At 54.1% G+C, this 20,258-nt stretch overlaps 1 protein-coding gene across 7 annotated transcripts in view; it reads right to left on the reverse strand.

The window, feature by feature from the left end:
* The window catches only part of UBAP2L (ubiquitin associated protein 2 like), a 38,479-nt gene that overhangs the window by 16,867 nt on the left and 1,354 nt on the right, over nt 1-20,258 (reverse strand). For 3 of the 7 annotated variants that reach the window (XM_053278122.1, XM_053278124.1, XM_053278123.1), the window contains exons 2-12: nt 15,175-15,304; nt 13,902-13,979; nt 12,197-12,307; nt 11,600-11,768; nt 10,332-10,427; nt 8,365-8,410; nt 7,580-7,692; nt 5,991-6,065; nt 2,500-2,552; nt 2,313-2,398; nt 1,013-1,187 (exon numbers count right to left, since the gene is read on the reverse strand). In XM_053278122.1, the coding sequence (XP_053134097.1) occupies nt 1,013-1,187; nt 2,313-2,398; nt 2,500-2,552; nt 5,991-6,065; nt 7,580-7,692; nt 8,365-8,410; nt 10,332-10,427; nt 11,600-11,768; nt 12,197-12,307; nt 13,902-13,979; nt 15,175-15,264 (1,092 nt within the window). In that variant the 5' untranslated portion in view covers nt 15,265-15,304. The remainder of the gene's footprint in view (nt 1-1,012; nt 1,188-2,312; nt 2,399-2,499; nt 2,553-5,990; nt 6,066-7,579; nt 7,693-8,364; nt 8,411-10,331; nt 10,428-11,599; nt 11,769-12,196; nt 12,308-13,901; nt 13,980-15,174; nt 15,305-20,258) is intronic. The other 4 variants (XM_053278125.1, XM_053278126.1, XM_053278128.1 and 1 more) reach the window with 2 other exon arrangements.

The following is a 20,258-nucleotide window of genomic DNA, read 5'->3' on the forward strand; positions in this document are numbered from 1 at the left end:
AGATCCTCTTAAAAGAATCTGGATGAGTGGCCATTGCCACATCCAGTGGCAGTGAATTCCACAGTCTAAGCCACTGTTTCCTCCAAGGCTAGTAGGGAAATTTGAGAGAAAACCCTATGAGGAGAGACTATGCCTTTGCGGAGCTGCTCCCGAAACATTGACTGTTTCGGGAGAACTGTTACATTGTCCACTTTATACTGATAAAAGAGATTTATTTTTATCCCAGTATCTGAAAGATCTCCAAAGCCACTCAGTGGAGACAATTCTTATATGCTTATTAGAAGACAGGGACCCAACAATATCCCTGGCGGTTGCTAAATTTTGTTATACATTGACCAAACTAAGAGAAGCTAGAGCACAGCAATCGGTTACTGTCAAAGATTCCTGATTTTATATATTTGATGACATTTTAGACTTTGTTTCCATTATTGTTTTCTCTTTTCACTGTGTATATTCTGTGTATATTGATGTTTGATCTAAGATCGTAAATAAACAATACAATACTGAGTTCCCTCTAAGGCATGTGCACATGCACACGCTCACAAGTTTTTGGATGTCCGCTCAGTTCATTTTAGATCCCGCTCAGGTTGGATCAGGAAGGCCCCACTCTGAGCGCAGGTGCGCGCACACTGCCTTGATACTGCTGCCCAGAACAAAACTCATTCCGCACAGAGATGAAAAAAAAAAAAAATTAAGAGGGACCACTGGTCTAAGCACATGTTGTGTAAGGCAGGTTTTCGTAACCCCGGGCCCCCAGATGTTGTTGGACTACAACTCCCATCCTCCCAACACCGCCTTTGTGGCGGAGGATGATGGGAGTTGTAGTCCAACATCGGGGGGGTGGGGGGCAAGGTTAAGAAACCCTGGTGTAAAGAATAACCCGGCCTCGGGAGAAGAGAGAGGAGGAGGTCCGTGTGCCAACAGCCCCAAACCATGCTCAGCAGGGCGCTCTTGCAGAATGGGATGCATGCATGCGCACACACATGCGCACACACCCACCCCGTGTCCTTACCATGCCATGGTGGGAGAAGGTGTTGTTCCCTGAAGTCGGCTGAGACAGCGCACTCTGCTTGGAATTGCTGAACACCAGAGGCTGGCTGAGCGCTGGGGCCTGCGGGGCATCCAGGTTGGGAGACTCGTTCTCCACGGAAGAAGGGGTCTTTCCTAACAGCACCGCAAGGTCGATTCTAGGCAACAGAAGAGGGCGAGGTGACGCCACCAGCGCCGGCGAGGGCTCTCTTGCGCTCGCCGCCCCCGCTTTGCGCCCCCCGTGGCCGATGCGGTTCAGACTCCACGAAGGTCTAATATGGGCACACCTCAGCCCAGGCACAACCCCCGCCTGAATGTGGGGTCCGCGCGCCTTTGACTTCTTGGCCGACTGCTTGAAAGGGCTGGGTAGCTTTCGGCCAGGGCTGCTCCACTCCAGCCCTCCTGCAGAGGTTGGCCTACAACTCCCATCATCCCTGGCGACTGGCCACTATAACACCACCTTAAGTGGCGCAGCGGGAAAATGCTTGACTAATAAGCAGAAGGTGGCCGGTTCGACTCCCCGCTGGTGCTATATTGGGCAGCAGCGATAGAGGGAGATGCTGAAAGGCATCATCTCAGACTGCGTGGGTGGAAGCAACGGTCAACCCCGCCTGTATCCTACCAAAGACAACCACAGGGCTCTGTGGGCGCCAGGAGTCAAAATCAACTTGACGGCACACTTTACTTTATTGGCCACTATGACTGGGGATTATGAGAGTTGTAGTCCAAAAACAGCTGGGGGGAGGGCAAAGTTGAGCAGGCCTGCTTTAGGCTGAGAGGGAGCAGTTTGCCTCCACTGCAACATGGGAAATAATTCCGGTCGACACCGCAGGGATGTTGTAAGATTCACAACACATTTCATACAAAGGGGTGGGGCAGCAGCTCGGGGCAGAGCCTCTGCTTTGCCCGCACAAGGCCCCAGGTTCAATCCCTGGCAGCATCTCCAGGTAGGGCTGGGAGAGACCCTTGAGCCTGAAACCCTGGAGAGCTGCTGCCAGCCAGTGCAGGTACTATGAAGCTAGCGGGACCAGTGGTCTGACTCAGAGAGCCGATCACACAAGGCTGAGGTCAGCCCCGCCTCTGATCGAGCCAAGCCAACCACCTCAACGCCTGCCATGGTCCATCTGGGAAACCCGAGTATTTTTGTGCCGGGTAGGAGGGGCACCGGCCTGTCCGCAAAGTCTATTCCGGGCAAGGGCGCGCTCTGCCCGAGTGAGGGCAAGAGCAACTCCGAAGCCCAACCCCCAAAGGCTGTGGCGACTGCAACCCTACAAGCCGACTACCTCTGTCCAGCCGTGATGGTCACGTTTTCTGCCGGCAGAGGCACCGAGGAGACGCTGGAGGCAGTGAAGATCTTGGTCTCCGATAGCTGGGCGGGGGGAGAGAGAGGAGGTCAGGGGCGCCCCTGACTGGGTGCGTGGAAAAAGAAGGAGGCAGAAGCAGGCAGCAAGGGGTGGGGGGTGTACCTACATCTTCATTCCAGTCCTCGGTCCCCCATTCCTCCGTTGCTGTCCTCCACGCACCTGTCCGGAAGGGAAAACAGAGCAGAGGGCCTGGTGAGAGCAAGGCCGAAGGGCCTCTCTTAAAAAGCCAAAGGAAGTTGCGTTCAGCACCGCAGGCAGCGCAGCAAGTTTGCGCCCCTTTCTCCCCACCCCTGGCAGACACAAGCGTGGGGGGCTGGGGAAGAGGAATACTGGCACACCCCACACAAGCTCCCCACTCGCCCAACACCAAAGCAAGGGAGCTGGACCCTGGAATCGCCTCCAGGAGGAGAGAGGCTGGCGTCTCCTTGGCCCTGAGAGGGCCGTGGAGGTTTCCGGCATGCCCACCCGGTGCCATCACTGCCTGCTGCCCTTAAATCAGGCGCAACATCTCCATGGGGCCCCCAACAATCGCAACCCCCCACACACAAAAAAGCTCATTTCCTAATGAGCGGGCGTTGCCACCAGAAAGAAGAAAAAGTCTTTCTTGACTCCAACCACACTGCCTTGTCTACGAGTCGGTTTTTTATTTTTATTTTTTAAGCAGGTGGCTCCTACCGGCTAGTTTCACTTTCAGGACTCTCGGATCCCGAAAGCGAAAAAGTGAAACTGATCTGGGCTGCCCCCAAACGCAGCAAGGCACGCTGAACTGAGTGAAGGTTCGCTCCCTCTCCCCCCATTCCCGGGTGGGCATTTGGGGGGCTCATTTCATAGCGTCTGGAGGGGTGGGAGGCTGGTGTCTGATGCCCCTGATCCAGACATTTCTCGGTCTCTGGGGTCCGCTCCTTAGTAAGGGGCTGACCAAACCCTCTAGCCAGTAAAGGAAGCTCATTTCAGGGTCCAGGAGAAGGGGGGGCACACCACAGGACCCTGGGTATAAAAACCACCTGCTGGTTTCTGCAAGCTGTTTTTAAAGCCCATCGACACACAGGAAGTTGCAGGGTGGGAGCGGGCAGGAGAAGAGAGACACAGCCAGGAGGGTTAATCTTTGTAGCTTTTACCAAGCAAGGGACAAGAATGCCACCCATCACCTGGACATCTCACGAAGCAACTCAGTTCAGCCATTACCTTGCATCCAACTCTCTTCGGTTTGCTTATCTCTCCAGCGGGTGGGAGGTGTTATGACCAGGGAGATAAGCAAGCAGAAGGAATTCAATGAGTGCTAATAGCTTAAAGTGGCCTCTGAAGAAAAGCATCCTGTGCTCAAAACGCGTCCCGATTTACTTTTGGGTACCTCCCCCGGCCCTGCCCTTCAGTTTTGACTTCTTCTTGCCTTTTTTTGGACATTTAATGGGGCTACACTTCACTGTGCACGCACACAACTCATTCTTCCTGCGAGGAAAGAAAAGTTCGGCCTCCTTTAACTCCCAAGTGCCTCAAGCACAGAGCAATATGGAAACGGACTCCAATGACCTGGCGAAGTGTCCGACCCTCAAAGGTTTGGTCCGGTCCCCAGCTCTGGAAAGAATGCCTAAGTGGCACATTTCTGTCTTCCAATGGCCAGCTACGGAAGTGGCCATCCCAGAAGGAAGGGAGAAAGGAGCTGGTCGCTTCCTTTCTGTGGCTGGTTACCTGGGTGAAGGATTCTATCCTGGGACACGCACACACCACCAACCACAGCCTGCAGCCTCTTGTAGTGACTCGGGCTTGGAGGCAGTTTCTTGCCTACTCGCCTATGGCGAGTAAGCGCTTCCTCCAGGAGACATGAAAGGCGCTTCCGCTCACTGGAAAAACCCGTGCCATTTCCCCTTTTCTATCCCTTTGGGGCCGTCTACGTGCCACGGCTGTCTGATGTGGGTACACATGGACAGGTGGGCAACGGGCAACCTTCGCCTCGGCCTTCTCAACTTCTCCGGGCTCCTTGGCAACGCTGACACTGCATCGCCGATTCTGTTTTTTAGGGCACGGGCCGCAGCTCAAGGGTAAAACAGCTGCTTTGCATGCAGAAGGCCCCAACTCCGTTCCCTGGGGAAGACCCCTGCCTGGAACCCGAGAGCGGCTGCTGCTGAGAGCTGCAGGCAGGCCACTCACAGTCGGCCTCCGTTGGCCACAGATCCAGATGTTCATAGCCACGGGGGAGAGGCACGGTGCTGTCCAGAGAACCGATGCACTACCACCTTTTCCCGATGGTTGGAAGGCCCTTCTGGCTTCAGCGATTTTACCAGCACTCAGTTCTCTCTCTGGGCAGCTGCCTTACAGTAAGGGGGCGGAGAAATGGTCCAAGTTCCCAGGGTGGGGGACTTCTGTGCTGGACGCGGGACCAGCCCACAGAGGATTCCATCACTGCTGTTCTCTCGCCCATTTCGATGACCGACTCTCCCTCTCAAGGGCTTTAGCAGAGGGGTCAGATGCCGATCTTAACGTTTCAGGTAACCAGTGTGGGTTTGGGTTCGCCAATGGACGCGCCAAGCATTTTAAAATAAAGTTTAAAAGTCAAGCATCCTAACTACCCCGCCTCCGAAGAGTCCTCCATTCTTGCAGAGTCTGCTCTTTCAGGGGAGAGGATCTCCACGGTCTGCTAACACACTCTGAGCCCACAACCACAAGGTCCTTTTCACAGATAAGGCACAAACTACTCTAGGTTGGGCCAACCTGAAAATGAAGCCCTTGCTACCAGCAACTAGTCCGTGATCCACTAGTGGATTGTGGACTGTCTTCTGTCCACCCCTACATAAAGCATTTGAGCCGCGTATACTACCAAGGGAAGGAAGAGGTATATGATCTGCTCTCGTTACAAGCTCTTGAATGAGCCACTGGGCTACAATTGCTAGATGGAACCTCCAGTTTCAGTGGCAGTCTACTTCTCAATACACGGGGCCAAAGAACAGGAAAAGGCGGCTTCCTTCAAGCCTTGCTCATGAGCGTCTTGGAGGCTGGAAACAGGTTGCCAGGCAAGGAGGAACCTGATCCCAGCGTGGGAATGCTTACGCTCTAGTGTCACAGTGCCAGGGCCGTAGCTCAGCCCAAGAGCAACTGCTTTGCATACCCAAATCCAATCCCTGGTGGCAGCATCTCCCGGTAGGGCTGGGAGAGACTCCTGCCTGGAACCCTGGAGAGATGCTGCCAAGTCAGTGCAGAGAATCCTGAGCGAGATGGACCAAGGGACTGACTCTGTATAAGGTTGCTTCCTAAGTTCCTCTGGGCACCGGTCAAGACTCAAAGATCCAGGAGGAGCAAGCCGATAAACTACAGCCTGGGACAGCGAAGGGGGCAGACAGCCCTTGAAGCAACCATGTTCTCACCCCACCCCACTCGAAACCTTAAAACAGCTCCCTTAGGAACCTCAGGTGAGGGTGTCTGTCAGCATTAGTAAAAGCACAGGCAAGAACGCACAAATATCCATTAAGGGAACAAAACCGAGATGGAAAGAGATGGAAAAAAGAGGAGAGACAATGACACATCCACAGACATATTCCAGGTTATTTAAAAAAAAAAACAAAAAAACAAAGGAGGGAAAGAGATCCGGGGCAGTTGGTGCACCTGGATTTCTCGTACCAGGAGCAGTGCCAAATTTTCGGGGATAATTTGACCCCTCACCCCTAATGTAATCAACTCCTGAAATGAAACAGAAAAAAAAAGGGGGGGGGGAACACACACACCGGTGAAATGATATACACTCTGAGAAACGTGGAGGCCGAGATGGGCCAACCCCCGCGCCCACCTCCCCGTCACCCTCCACACCTGTGGATATTGTGGAAAACTAAAAGAAAATACTTAACGCTGCTAACGCATAATGAGAACATGAAATGGCGGAGCACACCCTGGAGAGCCGGGAACAGGAAAACCCCTCCCCTGGAAAGGCGAGTAGTGGAAACGGAGAGCAACTTCATCCCCAAACAAGATCGGGCGCTTTCCTTTGAGTGACTGTTCAGCTCCGGACACAGAGAGCGTCTGTGTGTGTCTGTCTGTCTGTCTGTCTGTCTCTGCTCCCCTTTCTAGATTTCCACTGCACATTCCATCAAAACCATCTTCTTTTCTAAAACCGGGTGGCTTGCTAAGACGGTCATCACGTGGAGGGAGGCCTGTGTGCCTCCCTCCACATGGCCACCTCAAGGCGTCTTCGTCCCAACCCCTTTTCTCCTCTTCAACTTCTAAACTTATTTACTAGGAAGTAAGCCCTGCTGAAGGGAGAGGAGAGCGGGTCTGGTGGTCGCAAGCATGACTTGTCCCCATAGCTAAGCAGGGGCTGCCCGGGTTGCATCTGAATGGGAGCCTTGATGTGTGAGCACTGCAAGATCTTCCCCCTCAGGTGGATGAAGCCGCTCTGGGAAGAGCAGAAGGTTCCAAGTCTCCTGCCTGCAACCTTGGAGAAGCCGCTGCCAGTCTGTGAAGACAATGCTGAGCTGGATAGACCAGTGGTCTGACTCAGTATATGGCAGCTTCCTATGAAGACAGCGGGATGCTTCCGCGGGAAGATGCACAGGATTTGGCCAAAGTAAAGTGTCCGTTAATGGGCGAGAGGGGGGATTCTCTCCCTTACACACGTCTCTCGTTCAAGCCACCACACGACTGGTAAGAAGGAAAAACCTGCCCGACTTCCCAGTCACCTCCTCGGAACTTTGGGGGCATAATTCACTCCCCAATGCCTCCAAAATCAGCGCCGCTCATACAAATCAGTCACTAGCACCTCCTTTCGCCGCCAAGCAGGCCTCACTGGGGAACAAAGACGCCCCAAATGCACATTAAAGAGCTGTGCACGCTGAAGGTCAGGTCCCGCGGCCATCCACGAGGGGGTCGCCAACAGCTCAGAGAGGCAGTGCCCCGGCTCCCCAGGCCGGAAGGCTCCAGCTTTGTCCCTGGCATCTCCAGCAAAAACAGATCTCTGGCCCCAAATCTGGCGAAGACCCCTGGCTGAGACCCTGGGAAGCTGCTCCAGTCAGAGCAGATTTGAAAAAGGAGGGCGGCGCAGACCCAAGAGTCCGATTCAGACGCAAGGTCCGGCTCGCCTGTTGGACTGAGGGACGGTTCCCGCTTGCCTCTTGCCAGCGTGAGCCGGGCTGCGCCTCTAGGCCCGACACCGGCCTCTGCTCCCAATTCAGAAGCAGACGCCAACGCCCCAGCCCACTTACTCGTCCCGTCGTCCGGCTCGAAGCTCCCCGTATTGTTCCACGTGTTGCTGGTGCTGTTTCCATAGCCCTCCTCCGTGCTGGTGGGCTCAGCGTAGTCCGCAGGGTTGAAAGTCCTGAAAGCGAAAGCAGGGTCAGGATGCCTCCCGCGGGGCACGCACGCACGCACGGCCGGCCGGCCGGCCACCCCTACCCCCTGGCCAGAAGGCTTCTGCCCGAGTTCCTCATCTAGGCGGGAGCCACTCCGAGGGCTGTGGGAAGGCCCAGGAATACAGCCTCTGGACTCACATGCCGTTCCCCGAGCGGGTGCCTTGCAGGCTTGTGAGCTGAGCAGCAGCAGCAGCTCTGGAGCATACCAAAAGAAGAGGGACACGCAGCTACGCCTGAGCATGGCCTCCCTCCGAAACCCGATCCCGCCCCCTCACTTCGCTCCTCCCTCCCCGTGGCCTTCTCACAACCCCATCACAGCCAGAGGAAGGTGGAAATGTCTCTTCATCCAAAACACAGGCACACAACCTGGGCCTTCCAGCTGCTTTGGACTACAGCTCCCATCACCCCCGGCACAGCAGCCAATGGTCGGGGATGATGGGCATTGGAGCCGCCCACCACCGGCAACTGGGCAGTCCTGATCAAAGACTACGGGCACAACTTTCATTGTTCTGGCCGTGAAATGGGCATCATGGGATGCAGAATCTCTCTCTCTATATATATATATCCAACCACGGGCCCCTCTCTTTTACACCCCAAGGACGGAGGCTGTAACCCAAGCCAGACACAGCGTAGCTTACCCCATGCCCTGGGCCGAAAACCTTCCTCCCCGCCTTCCAGATCCACCTGCAGAGACAGAGAGAACACACTAAGACAGCCATCTCCAACCTTTCCTGGCCCAAAAGCTGCAACGTGGCAACCCCTCGTCCTTGCTTTCCCCCACGTCTGCCCCTCTCTCTCTCGTTTCTAGGATAAGCAGACTTTAAGTGAGGGAATCCGGGCAGGTGACATCCAAGGGTGTCCATGTTCTGTCCCACGGCGGAAAGGGAAGGCCTCCCTCCTCGGCATCTGGCCAGCCTCCTCTCCGTGTGATTTCTGCCTTGGCTTCTCCTCTCCCCCGGGGTTTTTAAAAATCAATCAATCAAAACAGGGACGCGGCACGGCCCACCTTCACTCCGCACACCGCCTACTACCTGTAGTCCAATGCTAGACACTGTGTCGCCTCACCAAGGCTCATGCCTGGGTTTTGCCATCAGGTTGCAGAAGGGATAGGACCAACTTTCATCTAATTTTGGGGTACCACTCCTTTATAAACAATGAAGCAACGGCAGCAGCTTCAAATGGGCCGGGAAAAGGGGGTCTGGCAGATGCATTTGGGTTTCAGGCTACCCCAGCACTTCGGAAACAAATCATCTCCCAAATCAGACCCAAGACCTCCTCCGCAGCCTTGGGATGAAGCAAGAAGCTTGGCTCCTTCACTGTCCCAAAGAAATGACTCCGGTCTGGGGTTGCAGCGTTTGAGAGGCCATCGCTTGCAGCGGAGAGCTGTGCAAATCAGTGCTCGCCAAGATGTGCGGTAACCTCGGGCCGAACCAATTCAGCCAGGCCTTTGGGCCATTGCAAAGCAGTTCTTTTAAACGGCTGCTCTGTTTTCATCGGCTTCGTCTGAATTTCCGCAATCTCCGTTTTAACTGTATGCAAAACGCCCTGAGATTAGCACTTGGGCAGTAAACAAATATGTGACACCGACCAAGGACTCTGGGAAGCTTTTGATGCCGCCGTGCTCGAGAGCTGACAACGGTTACGCTTATCCTTGAGAGAAAAACGCCCTCCCCAATTCCCAAAGTCAATTCAACAGGTGACAGGAGGAACAGCAGAGCTCTTTCCACACCCTGTTCCGGTGGAGAGGACAGGACTGGAATTTGGAGCATGCACTGCTGCGGTGATGGGAAGAATGGTCAGGGTGTCGGACTCGGACCAGGAAGACCCGAGTTCAAATCCCCATTCAGCCATGGAACTCACTGGGTGACTCTGAGCCAATCACATCTCTCTCTCAGCCCAACCTCCCTCACAGGGTTGCGGTGAGGATAAGCAGAACCATGTACACCGCTCTGGGCTCCTTTGGAGGAAGAGCGGAATAGACAGGTAAAAATAAATAAAATACTTTGCGTGGCCCTGCCCGATGGGAGCAAGTTAGAAATCATAACCTCTTTAAGGGACGCGCTCCTACACGATGAGAGAAAGAGTCCTCCCGTGGTCCCAAAGCGCATTCCTTCCATGACTAACCCGAGTCCTAACAGACTACGGAGAACAAAAATATGCCTGGATCCGGGCTTTCATTGTTCTCCCCCAGGCCTCTGCTCGGGGCTGGCTGATCAACGTGTTTGAGGTGAAGTCCAACAGCGGCCCTGTGACCACAGAGGATCTCGTCTGAGGGCTGGATGGGACGAGCCTCACGGCCAGGGTGCTATCTAAGGGCGGGGGCAGGCACGGAAGGCGTCTGATGTCAGCGCAGTTCATTCTCGATCCTGCCCAGGTGGGCCTGGAAAGGCCACATTCTGAATGCAGGTGTCTGCCTTGATACGGCAGCCCAGAACACAACAAATCCCGCACACAGGTGGGGGAGAGGGGGAAATCCAAGGGAACACGGCTCACCACCCGATTTTTCTACCGCAGGGATCCAGGAGCCAAAGAGGACAGCCGGCTCCTTGCGGCAGGCAGTGGATAAAGGGGTGCCCGCCCACCACCCCCAGCCGCTCATGCTCACCTCTGCCTCGCCCACGCCCCCGTCGCCCTCTCTCTGTGCCTCTTCCGGAAGATCCGCCTGCCTTCCCACCATCCAAGCCGTTCTCCTGGCCCCGGACTGGAAGACACAAAGGTACGGCTCAAAGGCACCGCAGACTTGTAGGTCTCTAGGGTCAGACGCCGGTGTGTGTTTGGCCACGAGGAAGGACATGCTCCTCGAGGTCTCTTGCAACACCAGCTACGAGGCGAGAGGCGACCCATCCGGCTCCTCCTCCCAAATCGCGCCCCCCCCCCACGAACGACCAAGTGTCTTATGTACTCCCAAGTCATGAATTTCCCTTGCATTTCAGAATGGACCGACTTGCTTTCTTTAAAGACTTCGGGCAGAAATACAGCAGCAACATCCAGAGCCTGGAGAGCCCATGGCCGGGTTTTTAGGCTGGTTTGTTTTAAAATAAGCCACGGACACGCCAACAAAACATGTCTCTCAGAGTCAGTTCGTGGCACAACGCCAGCCTCAGCACAGCTCCAAAAAGCACCCCCCCGCCGCCCATCTTGGGTTGCCCGGGGCCCTTGGGTTTTTTAAAATGATTGCCTCTCGCCCATGCAGAGCTGGCTCCAAAGGAGTGATGCTGGCCCCTAGGGACTGGAGAGGTATTCCCCACCCCAGCTCTGTGCACGTTGCAGGTGCAGCATGTCCCTGAATACAAACAAGGGCTGGAAACTGAAGCCATGGAGCCATTTGGGCCCTGGAAATCTGAAGGACCGTCTGCCTGTTCGAAAAGGTCATGGGAAGGGGCTCCGCTCCACGGGCCGGCGGTGAAAGAGGCTCGGCTGTCGAGCACACGGGACAGGGCCTTCTTGGTCATGGCCCCCCGGCTTCGGAATGCTCTCCCGGCTGGCAGCTGCTCCTCAGTTTCCAACACAGCGTTTAGCGAACAAGTAAAGACGTGGCTCTTCACCCAGGTGTTTAAATAAGGGTTCATTTTTACTGCTGTTGCTCTGTGCTTTTAGGTCTTGTTTTTTTTTATAGAGCCTTTTCAATTTTTAAACAGAGATTATTCTTATGTTCACACTAACAGCTCTACTTCTTGTATTTTAATTGTGTATTGTTTTAACGATAGTGTAAACTGCTTTGAGATTATTTTAATGGGAAACAGTATAAAAATCGAATAACTAAATTATTTGCTGCCGGGTTGTGCCACTCTGGCTGTGAGTTTTTAAGCCACCAGCCCTCTGCCTGCCCCGGGGCGGCCCCAATATATGACTCGATAAAGTAGCAGCTCCTACACTCTCTTCCACGGCTAGTCCCCCGGCCCCGTCTCGGGAGGCCGCCACGCCGCCGGCTGAAGTCTCTCTCCCGCTCTCGGTTCTCTTTGCCTTCTTCGCTGGGCTCTGTCTGTCCGCTGTCCTTTTGTCCAGAAACACCCTTCTTCTTCCCCACCATCTCCCAGGAGTGCTGAGGGCGAAAGAAGTGAAAGTGTGGGAGGGCGAAGAAGCCTCTCGGCGCACAGACAATACACTGGCACTCATTTCAACGTGGGTCCATTGCTTGCCTTTCTATACCACCCCACGTTTTGTGCAGGGTTGCACAACTTCAGGCGCCGCTGGGGATGCTGGGAGCCACAGTCCAAAAGCAGCTGGGCGGCTAAAGGTTGTGCAGCCCTAAATGAGAGCATTCAACTTCGGGAAGGGGAGCAAATACACTCTTTGAATGAAGCCATTGACACACCCACCCTCCATCAGGCTTACCCACCCACCGCCACCGCCCGAAAGGCAAGCTTTTGGCAACCCACAGTGGGAAGGCAGCTCGCCAGCCAGGTTGACGCTGCAGCCCGCAATTCAACCACGGTTTTGCCACCCGGAGCTGCAGGGGCCAGGCCCTACCGTGTCCGGATTGCCCTCCAACAGGACATTGATGGCTCTGTTGACGTCTCCGTTGCAGTCGTGTAGGGCGATCACACACTCATCCTGGTTCTTGCCTGTGATGTCAATCAGCTGCGGGGGTGGAAGGAGGAGGTTACTCTTGGCCGGGCCCGATCCTGCTACCTGCTCCGCCCAGCAACCATCCGATGCCGCTACTCATTGGCGGGGCGCCCGCCTCACCAAGAGGTGTTTTGGTTTGGGGTTCTAAAAGACTGTAAGCAAGCAAGTCAACAGGGCAAAGGCTTCCCACAGGCCTGTGTGAAAAGCCCCGACGGCTCTCCCCGCAATTGAACGTGGGCGGAGAAGACGACACAGCTCTGTGGCAGTTCTGCAGAGCCGAGACTCTGGACGGCAAAAAGGAGTCCACTCTGCAAGTACGAGACAAGAAAACCAGGCCGAGTGGCAGAACCCACGCACTCGGGACGTTAAGGAAAGACTCACACATTCTGGGACACAACTACAACCCCTCTTTTTTTTTTTTTTAGAAAAGATGGAAGGTACCTTAACGTGCTACGTCCAACATGGCCAAGGAGTCACGCACTGGGGTTGGTTAGGCAAGCATGCGCCAGTCGCGGTTTTAAGCAAGTTGGGTACGGCTCTGAAACCGACCGTTGTGACTGACACTCAAGTGTGCCCTCTAACAGGGAGTCCCAGATATTGACAACGACAACTCCCAGAATTCCCAACGGCAATGGTTTCGCTTGGGGATGAGGGGAATTGTAGTCCACAACATCTGGGAATCCCTGTTACGGAGAACACGGCTGGCACTGTATCAATTCATCATGTCACTAATGGATTATCGAGAAATGCATTTTGAGGCCATATGGGAGGAGAGCTGGTCTAGTGGCAGCAAGCATGAATTATCCCCTTTGCTGAGCAGGCTCTGGCCTGGTTTGTATTTACATGGGAGACTGCATGTGCGAGCGCTGTGAGATATTCACCTTAGGGGATGGGGCCATAGCTCAGTGGAAGAGCATCTGTCCCCAGTTCCCTCCCTGGCAGCATCTCCAACAAGACAGGGCTGGGAGAGACTCCTGCCTGCAACCTTGGAGAAGCCGCTGCCAGTCTGGGTAGACAATACTGAGCTAGATGGGCCGAGGGTCTGACCCGGAAGAACGTAGCTTCCTACGTCCATACGACCTGCACAATTTCCCATGGAAAAAATATAGCAGCGGAGAAAGGTTTCCGTTGCAGAAAATTCTCCTCCTCACACTGCTGCTAGGATCCTGTGGCAGCTCCCGGAGAACCTATTCCTCACCCGGCAGCACAGCTGTGGTAGGGACAACGCCCACCCAAACCCTCCCACCTCATACACAAGTCCACCTTTAGAAGAGCAACCGTGCTGGATCAGGCCCAAGGCCTCTCTAGGCCGGCCGCCTGCTTCCCACAGCGGCCCACCCAACGCCCTGGGAAGCCACGTGAGCAGGAGCGGAAGGCAGACCCCTCTCTCCTGCCGCTGCTCCCCTGCAACTGGTCTTCGGAGGTATCCTGCCTCTGAACAGGCAGCCATCGGGACTAGCAGCCATTCAGACACCCAGCCGCCATCAGGCCCCCCCCGCCCCCCGGCCTGAAAGGCAAGATTTTGGCCAACTGCAACGGGAAGGCGGCCACCCAGGAGGCGTGTGCTGCAGCCAGGCCTTGGCCCTCCAGCACCCAAAGGACTCGCCTGTTTCACCTTCTCCTCAAAGTCGGCATCGTTGTGGTCCGAGATCATCTGTGCAAGCCGGATTTGCTCTGCAGTAGCCTACAAGGGCAGAAGCCAGAGAGAGGGCTGCTAGAACCACCCTTTTTCAACAGGACCCACCGCCCCCCCCCAAATAATGGTGGCTCAGGGCCAGGGCTCCCTCCATCAGGAATTCCCAGGCGCTGCTGCCGACGTCTCCCATCACCGCCCACCAATGGCCACTGCAACAGGGGATGCTGGGAGTCCTGGACAACAACGTCCGCCCATCCCTGTTGTGAGGAACGCTGCTTGGGACCAGGGAGGGGGGAACCCGGGAGCCAAGAAAGGATTCGGCCCTGAATGAAGGGCGAGTCGCAAACGGAGATAAAGCCAAGCAGGATCCCAAGGAATCGGAATGGGAAAGGGCCACGTTTGGACCCCGGCTAGTTTGCTTTGCTCTATACAACACAACCCCAATGAGCTCTTTCTGAGGACTGAGAAAGGATCCTGAGATGACTACGCTGGGGCAAGAAGACAACCCACTGGGGAAGGAGAGCTGCTCCAGCTTTAAGAGGCATCCACTGCCCTCTGCCAAGGAGGTTATGTCCTGGTTCCACACTTGGATGGGCAACTACGTGCAAAGGCCCAAGTTGCGAGCTTTGCAAGTTAGTCCCCTGAGGAGATGGCACCGGAGCTCCGTGGAATTGCCCTGACTTTGCATGCAGGGGGTCCCCGGTCCAGTCCCTGGCAGCATCGCCAGGCAGGGTTGGCAGGGAGGGAGGGAGGGAGGGAGAGATGCCTGCCTGTAACCTTGGGAGACAGGCTGCCAGTCAGGGGAGACAACACTGAGCTAGATGGACCGACAGTGTGACTCTCTCTAAGGCAGCTGGCTAGGAAAAATCCATTTCTGGCCTGGTTGCCCAAAGACTGTTTCGGAGGGGGTGCCCCGGAAATGGGGATCCCCCCCCCCGCACTCTTGTGAAGGGAAGTCTGGGTACTGCTCAGAGCAGAAGCCCAGGGAGGGGACCAGGAGCACCAAGGCGGGCGCCTTGCTCCCCGCGGCCCTGAGGCCAGAACTCTGGCGTGCCGCCAAAGCTCGCAACTTAAGCTGCCTGTTCGGAGCCAGCCGCCGGGGAGAGGAGAATTTCCTTTTGTCTCCCAGAAAGACGTTGGCCCGGGCACAGCCCTTAGTCATACCCGAAAAGGGGCGTGCCAGGAGCCAGGACGCCACCCCGCGCCAGGAGGTTGCCATGGCCACCGGCCACTCGGCCCTCACCTGTGGCCGCTGCTTGTGCTGTGCCTGGTTCTGCGTCTGCGTCTGCTCCCAGCTTCCCCGGGCCCGGTTAGTGCCCACTGATGTCATCATTTACAGTATATACAAATAACAGTATTTACAAGGTAGAACTCTGCAGGAGGGAAGGAAAAAGAGCACGATTGAAAAAAACACACCATGGAAATAAGCAGGTGATCCAGCCACACGAGTAGCACTTAAGCCCGATAGTTCAGTGGTAGGAACACCTCCTGTGCATGCAGACGGCCCCAGGTTCAATCCTTGGCAGCATCTCAGCCTAGCCTACTTCACAGGGTTGTTGTGAAAGAGAAACTCAAGTATGTAGCACACCGCTCTGGGCTCCTTGGAGGAAGAGCGGGATATAAATGCAAAAATCATCAGCATCATCACTCAAGTTTGCCTCTGCTAGACTCACACCAATCCTCCGAAGGCGGGTTCAGCCTCTGCCTGGTCCTTGCCCCTTCGCCTCCCAAGTGAAAAAGCCAGGCCCACACAGCTCTCCTCCCGCCCTCTTGGAGAAGGTAAGGAACAGCAGGAATCCCGGCTGAGCAGGAGGAAAGGGCTCCCCGGAAGACCCGCCTCTCTCCTAAGCCCTCTGCCTGTGTGCCAGAAAAGGATCCAAGGGAAGCAAGGCGATTGGTGGCAACCACAAGTCATGGCTGGCTAGTGAGCTAAGCCTCCGTTTGAGGATCCCAGGAAGGAGCCTTCGGTAAGCCCCCTTCTCAAGGCACATTTCTGCTACCCACAGAAAATCACAAGTACGTTGCGACATGTCACCAAAAGCAAACTGTGGCAAACTGGCACCGGAGATGCAAAGCTCTCCGGCACAGAAGTGTTCTGTGAAGTCTTCTGCAGCATCCAGTATGCTCCACAGAGTAAAAGAAATAAGCTGGTCACTGCTGACCAAGTTACGTTGGTGCTTCGAGGAGAAATCTGTGCCGGGGGGTTTCCGGCTCTCTGCCAAAACTCTGGCTTTCACATCACACCAGTTCTCAATGAGGAGGTGCCAGCAAGGAGTACCTCAACGAGGAAGTTCCAATGAAAACAAATTCTCCCCAGGAAACTAAATCATGCTTTGAGAGAAGGGCTGAGAGGGAGCCACAAGCCAAGTTGGCCAATGCTTCATCTCCAAGGGCAGTGAGCTCCATCCAGCATGGAGCTTGCAGCCTGGCATTGCTATACCTTGGAACAGCAGCCCAAATCATTCAGAACTTCCACCCCTGGAAATCAGTGGACCAAAGCCATCTCCCCCACCTCAGGGTCCTAAAAGTGGCAGCAAACATTAAGTCTCTGAAGGACAATGCATAGAAGATCCTTAATAAAACTCGCACCACTGAGCGTAGGGCATCATGACTCACGACAGTCAACATAGACCAAATTGGACGCAAGATCAAACCCAAAGCCAAGCCACAGCTCCACTAGGCATCTGAAGACCACTCTCACTCAGGTGCCAGAGTTTTCACTCCCCAGGAAAGCAGGACATGGGGTCTTCCTTCTGGAAGTAGCCCAAACCCACAGGAACGAGTGGGGCAATTTTTGCATTTCGGAGGTTGCTCTACTTAGATTTCCAGCATACATATACAAAGAACAGTTAGCAGGAACCTGTTTCATGCCACATGGCTGTAGCTTTGTTTTGGGTTTTTTTTTAGTATCACTCAGAGGGAGTCACAGCAAGACCGGAAAAGATTTCCCTTCCCAAGATTGTAGGCAGTTCTGGTCTATCATCTTCTCTGCCACCCCATTTCCTACAGGAGCTAGACAGACACTTCCAGGAAGGCACAAGGTGGCATGGAGATTGCCCACCACAGCAGTGGCTGTTTGAAGCCACAGTGCCTCTAAACCAGGAGATTCCAGTTTAACCTGGAGGACCAACATTCTTTTGTCAACCTCACTTCCTTCTCCATGAATTCCGCATTGCCTTTGACTGCTTTCTAAGCCCATGGCCCCATCACGTCTTGTGCCAGGGAAACCCCCCAAATTAACACTGGGCTCAGCAGAGTAGGGGGTCTGCCTCGGTGCCAGCCAGCTCCCTTGATGGTGAGGCCCTCTAAGTTACAGCCCCCAAAGAAAGCGTGACGGGGCCCTTTACCGTGTCAAGCACTGACCACAAGAACATCACCGAGTTCGTCTAAGAAGAAAGCCCCACGACTTCCTGTATTAAAGCGTCAGCGGTTTCCATCTCGTGGGTGAATAAACTTCCTGTTTACACACCAGGCCTTTGAGATACCAGAAATCTAGCGCTATCCACTGGCTTTGTATGGAAGTCAGATTCCCCAGCCATTCTGGGAATTTCAAAAGCAAATCCAGTGCCTACAGAGAATTCAAGGAGAGTTCTACCAGGGTTCCCAGTTCCTCCTAACAGCAGCATCAAGAAGAAAAGCAAGCCACATTTTTGCACCCGCTGGGCACCACCCTGAAAAGTTACATGGACCACATTCAAGGTTAAGATTTGAGGAGAGGGGATCTCGCCTCTCGAGCTGAAGTGCAAAAGGCCACTGTGAGAGATCCTCGAGGGTTTTGGATACCCTGCAAAGGAGAGAGCTTGGCCCACAGAGTCTCTTCCAAGTCTAAGATCCTAAAGATAAAAGCAAGAAGTAGTATGGTTTTTTGCTGGAAGGAGGCAGAGATGCTGACAAGATGTTTATGCTTTTGGACCCCTGACCAGAGATGTTTCACAGCTGATGGCACTGCTCAGGCACACAAAACACATCGCTTGCTTGGCGTCTACCGAAGCATTTTCTTCTCAAAGCATCAAAAGCTGAAGCCCTCTGCACAGTATCTGGGATTAAGTCCCACTGAACTTAGTGGGTCTTATTTCTAAATGTGCCTAAGACTGGGCTGTACGAGAGCACGCACAAGTGCATTTTACAAAAATTCCCCCAGGACAGATCTTAGTTTGATTTATTACTGCTCGGTAACCAACAGTTCTCCAAGTGATCCACAAGTTAGTTTCCAAAATCATTACGGTCGAACCTAAGAGAACCTAGACAATTTCCTTGATGTTAGAAACTAGTTCTGAGATTCTCATCCTCAGAAGATAAGGTTGCATCTACTGAACTTGGAAGCAGGAGATGAGCCACACACTGCCTCCGACTGAGGAAAACAAAGAGTATCATCATGAGCTCAAAGCCTTACAGAAAAGAAACTGACTCTGGGTCTTCCCAAACCCAGGCAAATGCATACTCCCTTGCAGCTTCCAGTCCTTATCTGTAGAACAGAAATAGCAGCAGCCCAGTTCAAGGGAGACTGTTTCATGTAATTAAGCTCGTCAAAGATTGCAGGGTGTTCTCTCCATTGCAAGGACTAAGTTATTGAGAGCAACACGTTTCTGCATAGTGAGAGGATGGGTTGGGAAAGCCAGCTATATGGTGGGTCCACTGTCAGGGCTATGCAACAAGAACCAGAGGGGGCGGGAGGTCATATTATCCAAGTTTCCCATTACAGAAAAACCTCCCTCATTGCAGCTGGGGAGTACAAGAAGTATGATAAGCAAGGACTGAAGGTAGAATTGCAGGCACCCTGTTTTCAGCACTACCATATCCTGGCCAAAATCATCATACAGCAAGCACCAATGCCACTGAGATGACAGGCAATGGACCTAAAAGGGGTCTTGGTCACACACACAGGGCAGATTGTCTACCATGGTGGAGGATGAGCTGTGGAAGAGTATGAAAGAAAGAACAAAGAGAAGGTCAAAATGAGCTCTTGAGCCTGAAATTATGCAGTGGGCTGTTGTGGTGGAGGGAGAACGTAAGAACAGTCCTACTGGATCGGGCCCAAGAAGGCCCATCTAGTCCAGCATCCTGTTTCACCCAGTGGCCCACCAGATGCCGCTGGGAAGCCTACAGGCAAGAGTTGAGGGCATGCCCTCTCTCCTGCTGTGACTCCCCTGCAACTGGTCCTCAGAGGCATCCTGCCTTTGAGGCTGGAGATGGCCTAGAGTATCCTCCAATATGAGCCAGCACCATTACCCAAATTATTACCCTCGTTTAGCAAATCCCTAAAGAAGCCGTCACCGTTAGCTTGCTGAAGCAAGACAACAGATAGTTCTGTGTTATCCAAGTTCATCCTTGGCGTGCCTCCACCGTGTTGCTTCTTTCTGGGGAAACCACACCCTCCAAGCTGAAAATCTGCTCCCATCCCAGGGAAGTGCTGGCTCCTCCAACAGGCCACCTTGCACTAGAGAAAAGCACGGCAGACCTGGCACCAGGTCCAAACAAGAGAGGCTTGAACCCCCTAGCTCTGTTCCATTGCTCCCTGGCCTCATCATCATCTTGCAGGCTAACTTGCCTTGGACAACGGAACTGATAGTAACCTGAAAGCCAATGTGGCATGTTGTGTGGCTTGGAAGATCAAGAGAATAATCTATTGGGCCACCAAGTTCACTGGGTTTGTCTTGCGCCTACAGCTCCCCCAGCCTCACCTCTCCAAACAGTTCTGGTACGAGAATAAAATAAGAATATGTTGTCCACTCCCACCCAGCACACTGCCCTGAACTCTTCTGGGAAAGAGAAAGGTACAGAAATGGTAAAAGGAGAAGATTAGAAGCACTTGTCCTACTAAAAGAGTGGCTGAGGAAGGATTCTGGATTTAAAATAACGGGGGGGGGGGGGGGGGGGCGGAACCAGTTTAATGGATTCTCTCCTATGAGCTCCTGGCACATTAAATGCCCAACCCTACAGATTTTCCAAGCCTGTTTGGCCGCTGTCTAAGGCAGGATGCTGGACAGGGCAGGCCTTGGCCTGATCCAGCAGGGTTTTTCCTATGTTTACTCAGAAGTCCATCCCACAGAGCTTACTTCCAAGTAAATGCCTAGGAGTGCAGCCTAGCAGTGCAATCCTAAGTAACATCCAATCTCTGGAGACAGGGCAGGGAGACTGCCGCTCCACCCCAGCTCATCTCCAAGCGTGATCCAAGAGTCCAACTCCCAACCGCACACACATTTGTGGGGGGAAAGTTAAGGTTGGGTCCCGAAAAAAAACCCCTAAACCCCATAGCCTTCCAAAACAGTAGTTAAGGGGCCTGGCATCACGGACCAAGGAGAAGCCTCCTGCCCCCTTCAGTGTGAT

This window comes from Hemicordylus capensis, chromosome 14 (assembly GCF_027244095.1).
Source record: "Hemicordylus capensis ecotype Gifberg chromosome 14, rHemCap1.1.pri, whole genome shotgun sequence".
NCBI classification, from domain to species: domain Eukaryota; kingdom Metazoa; phylum Chordata; class Lepidosauria; order Squamata; family Cordylidae; genus Hemicordylus; species Hemicordylus capensis.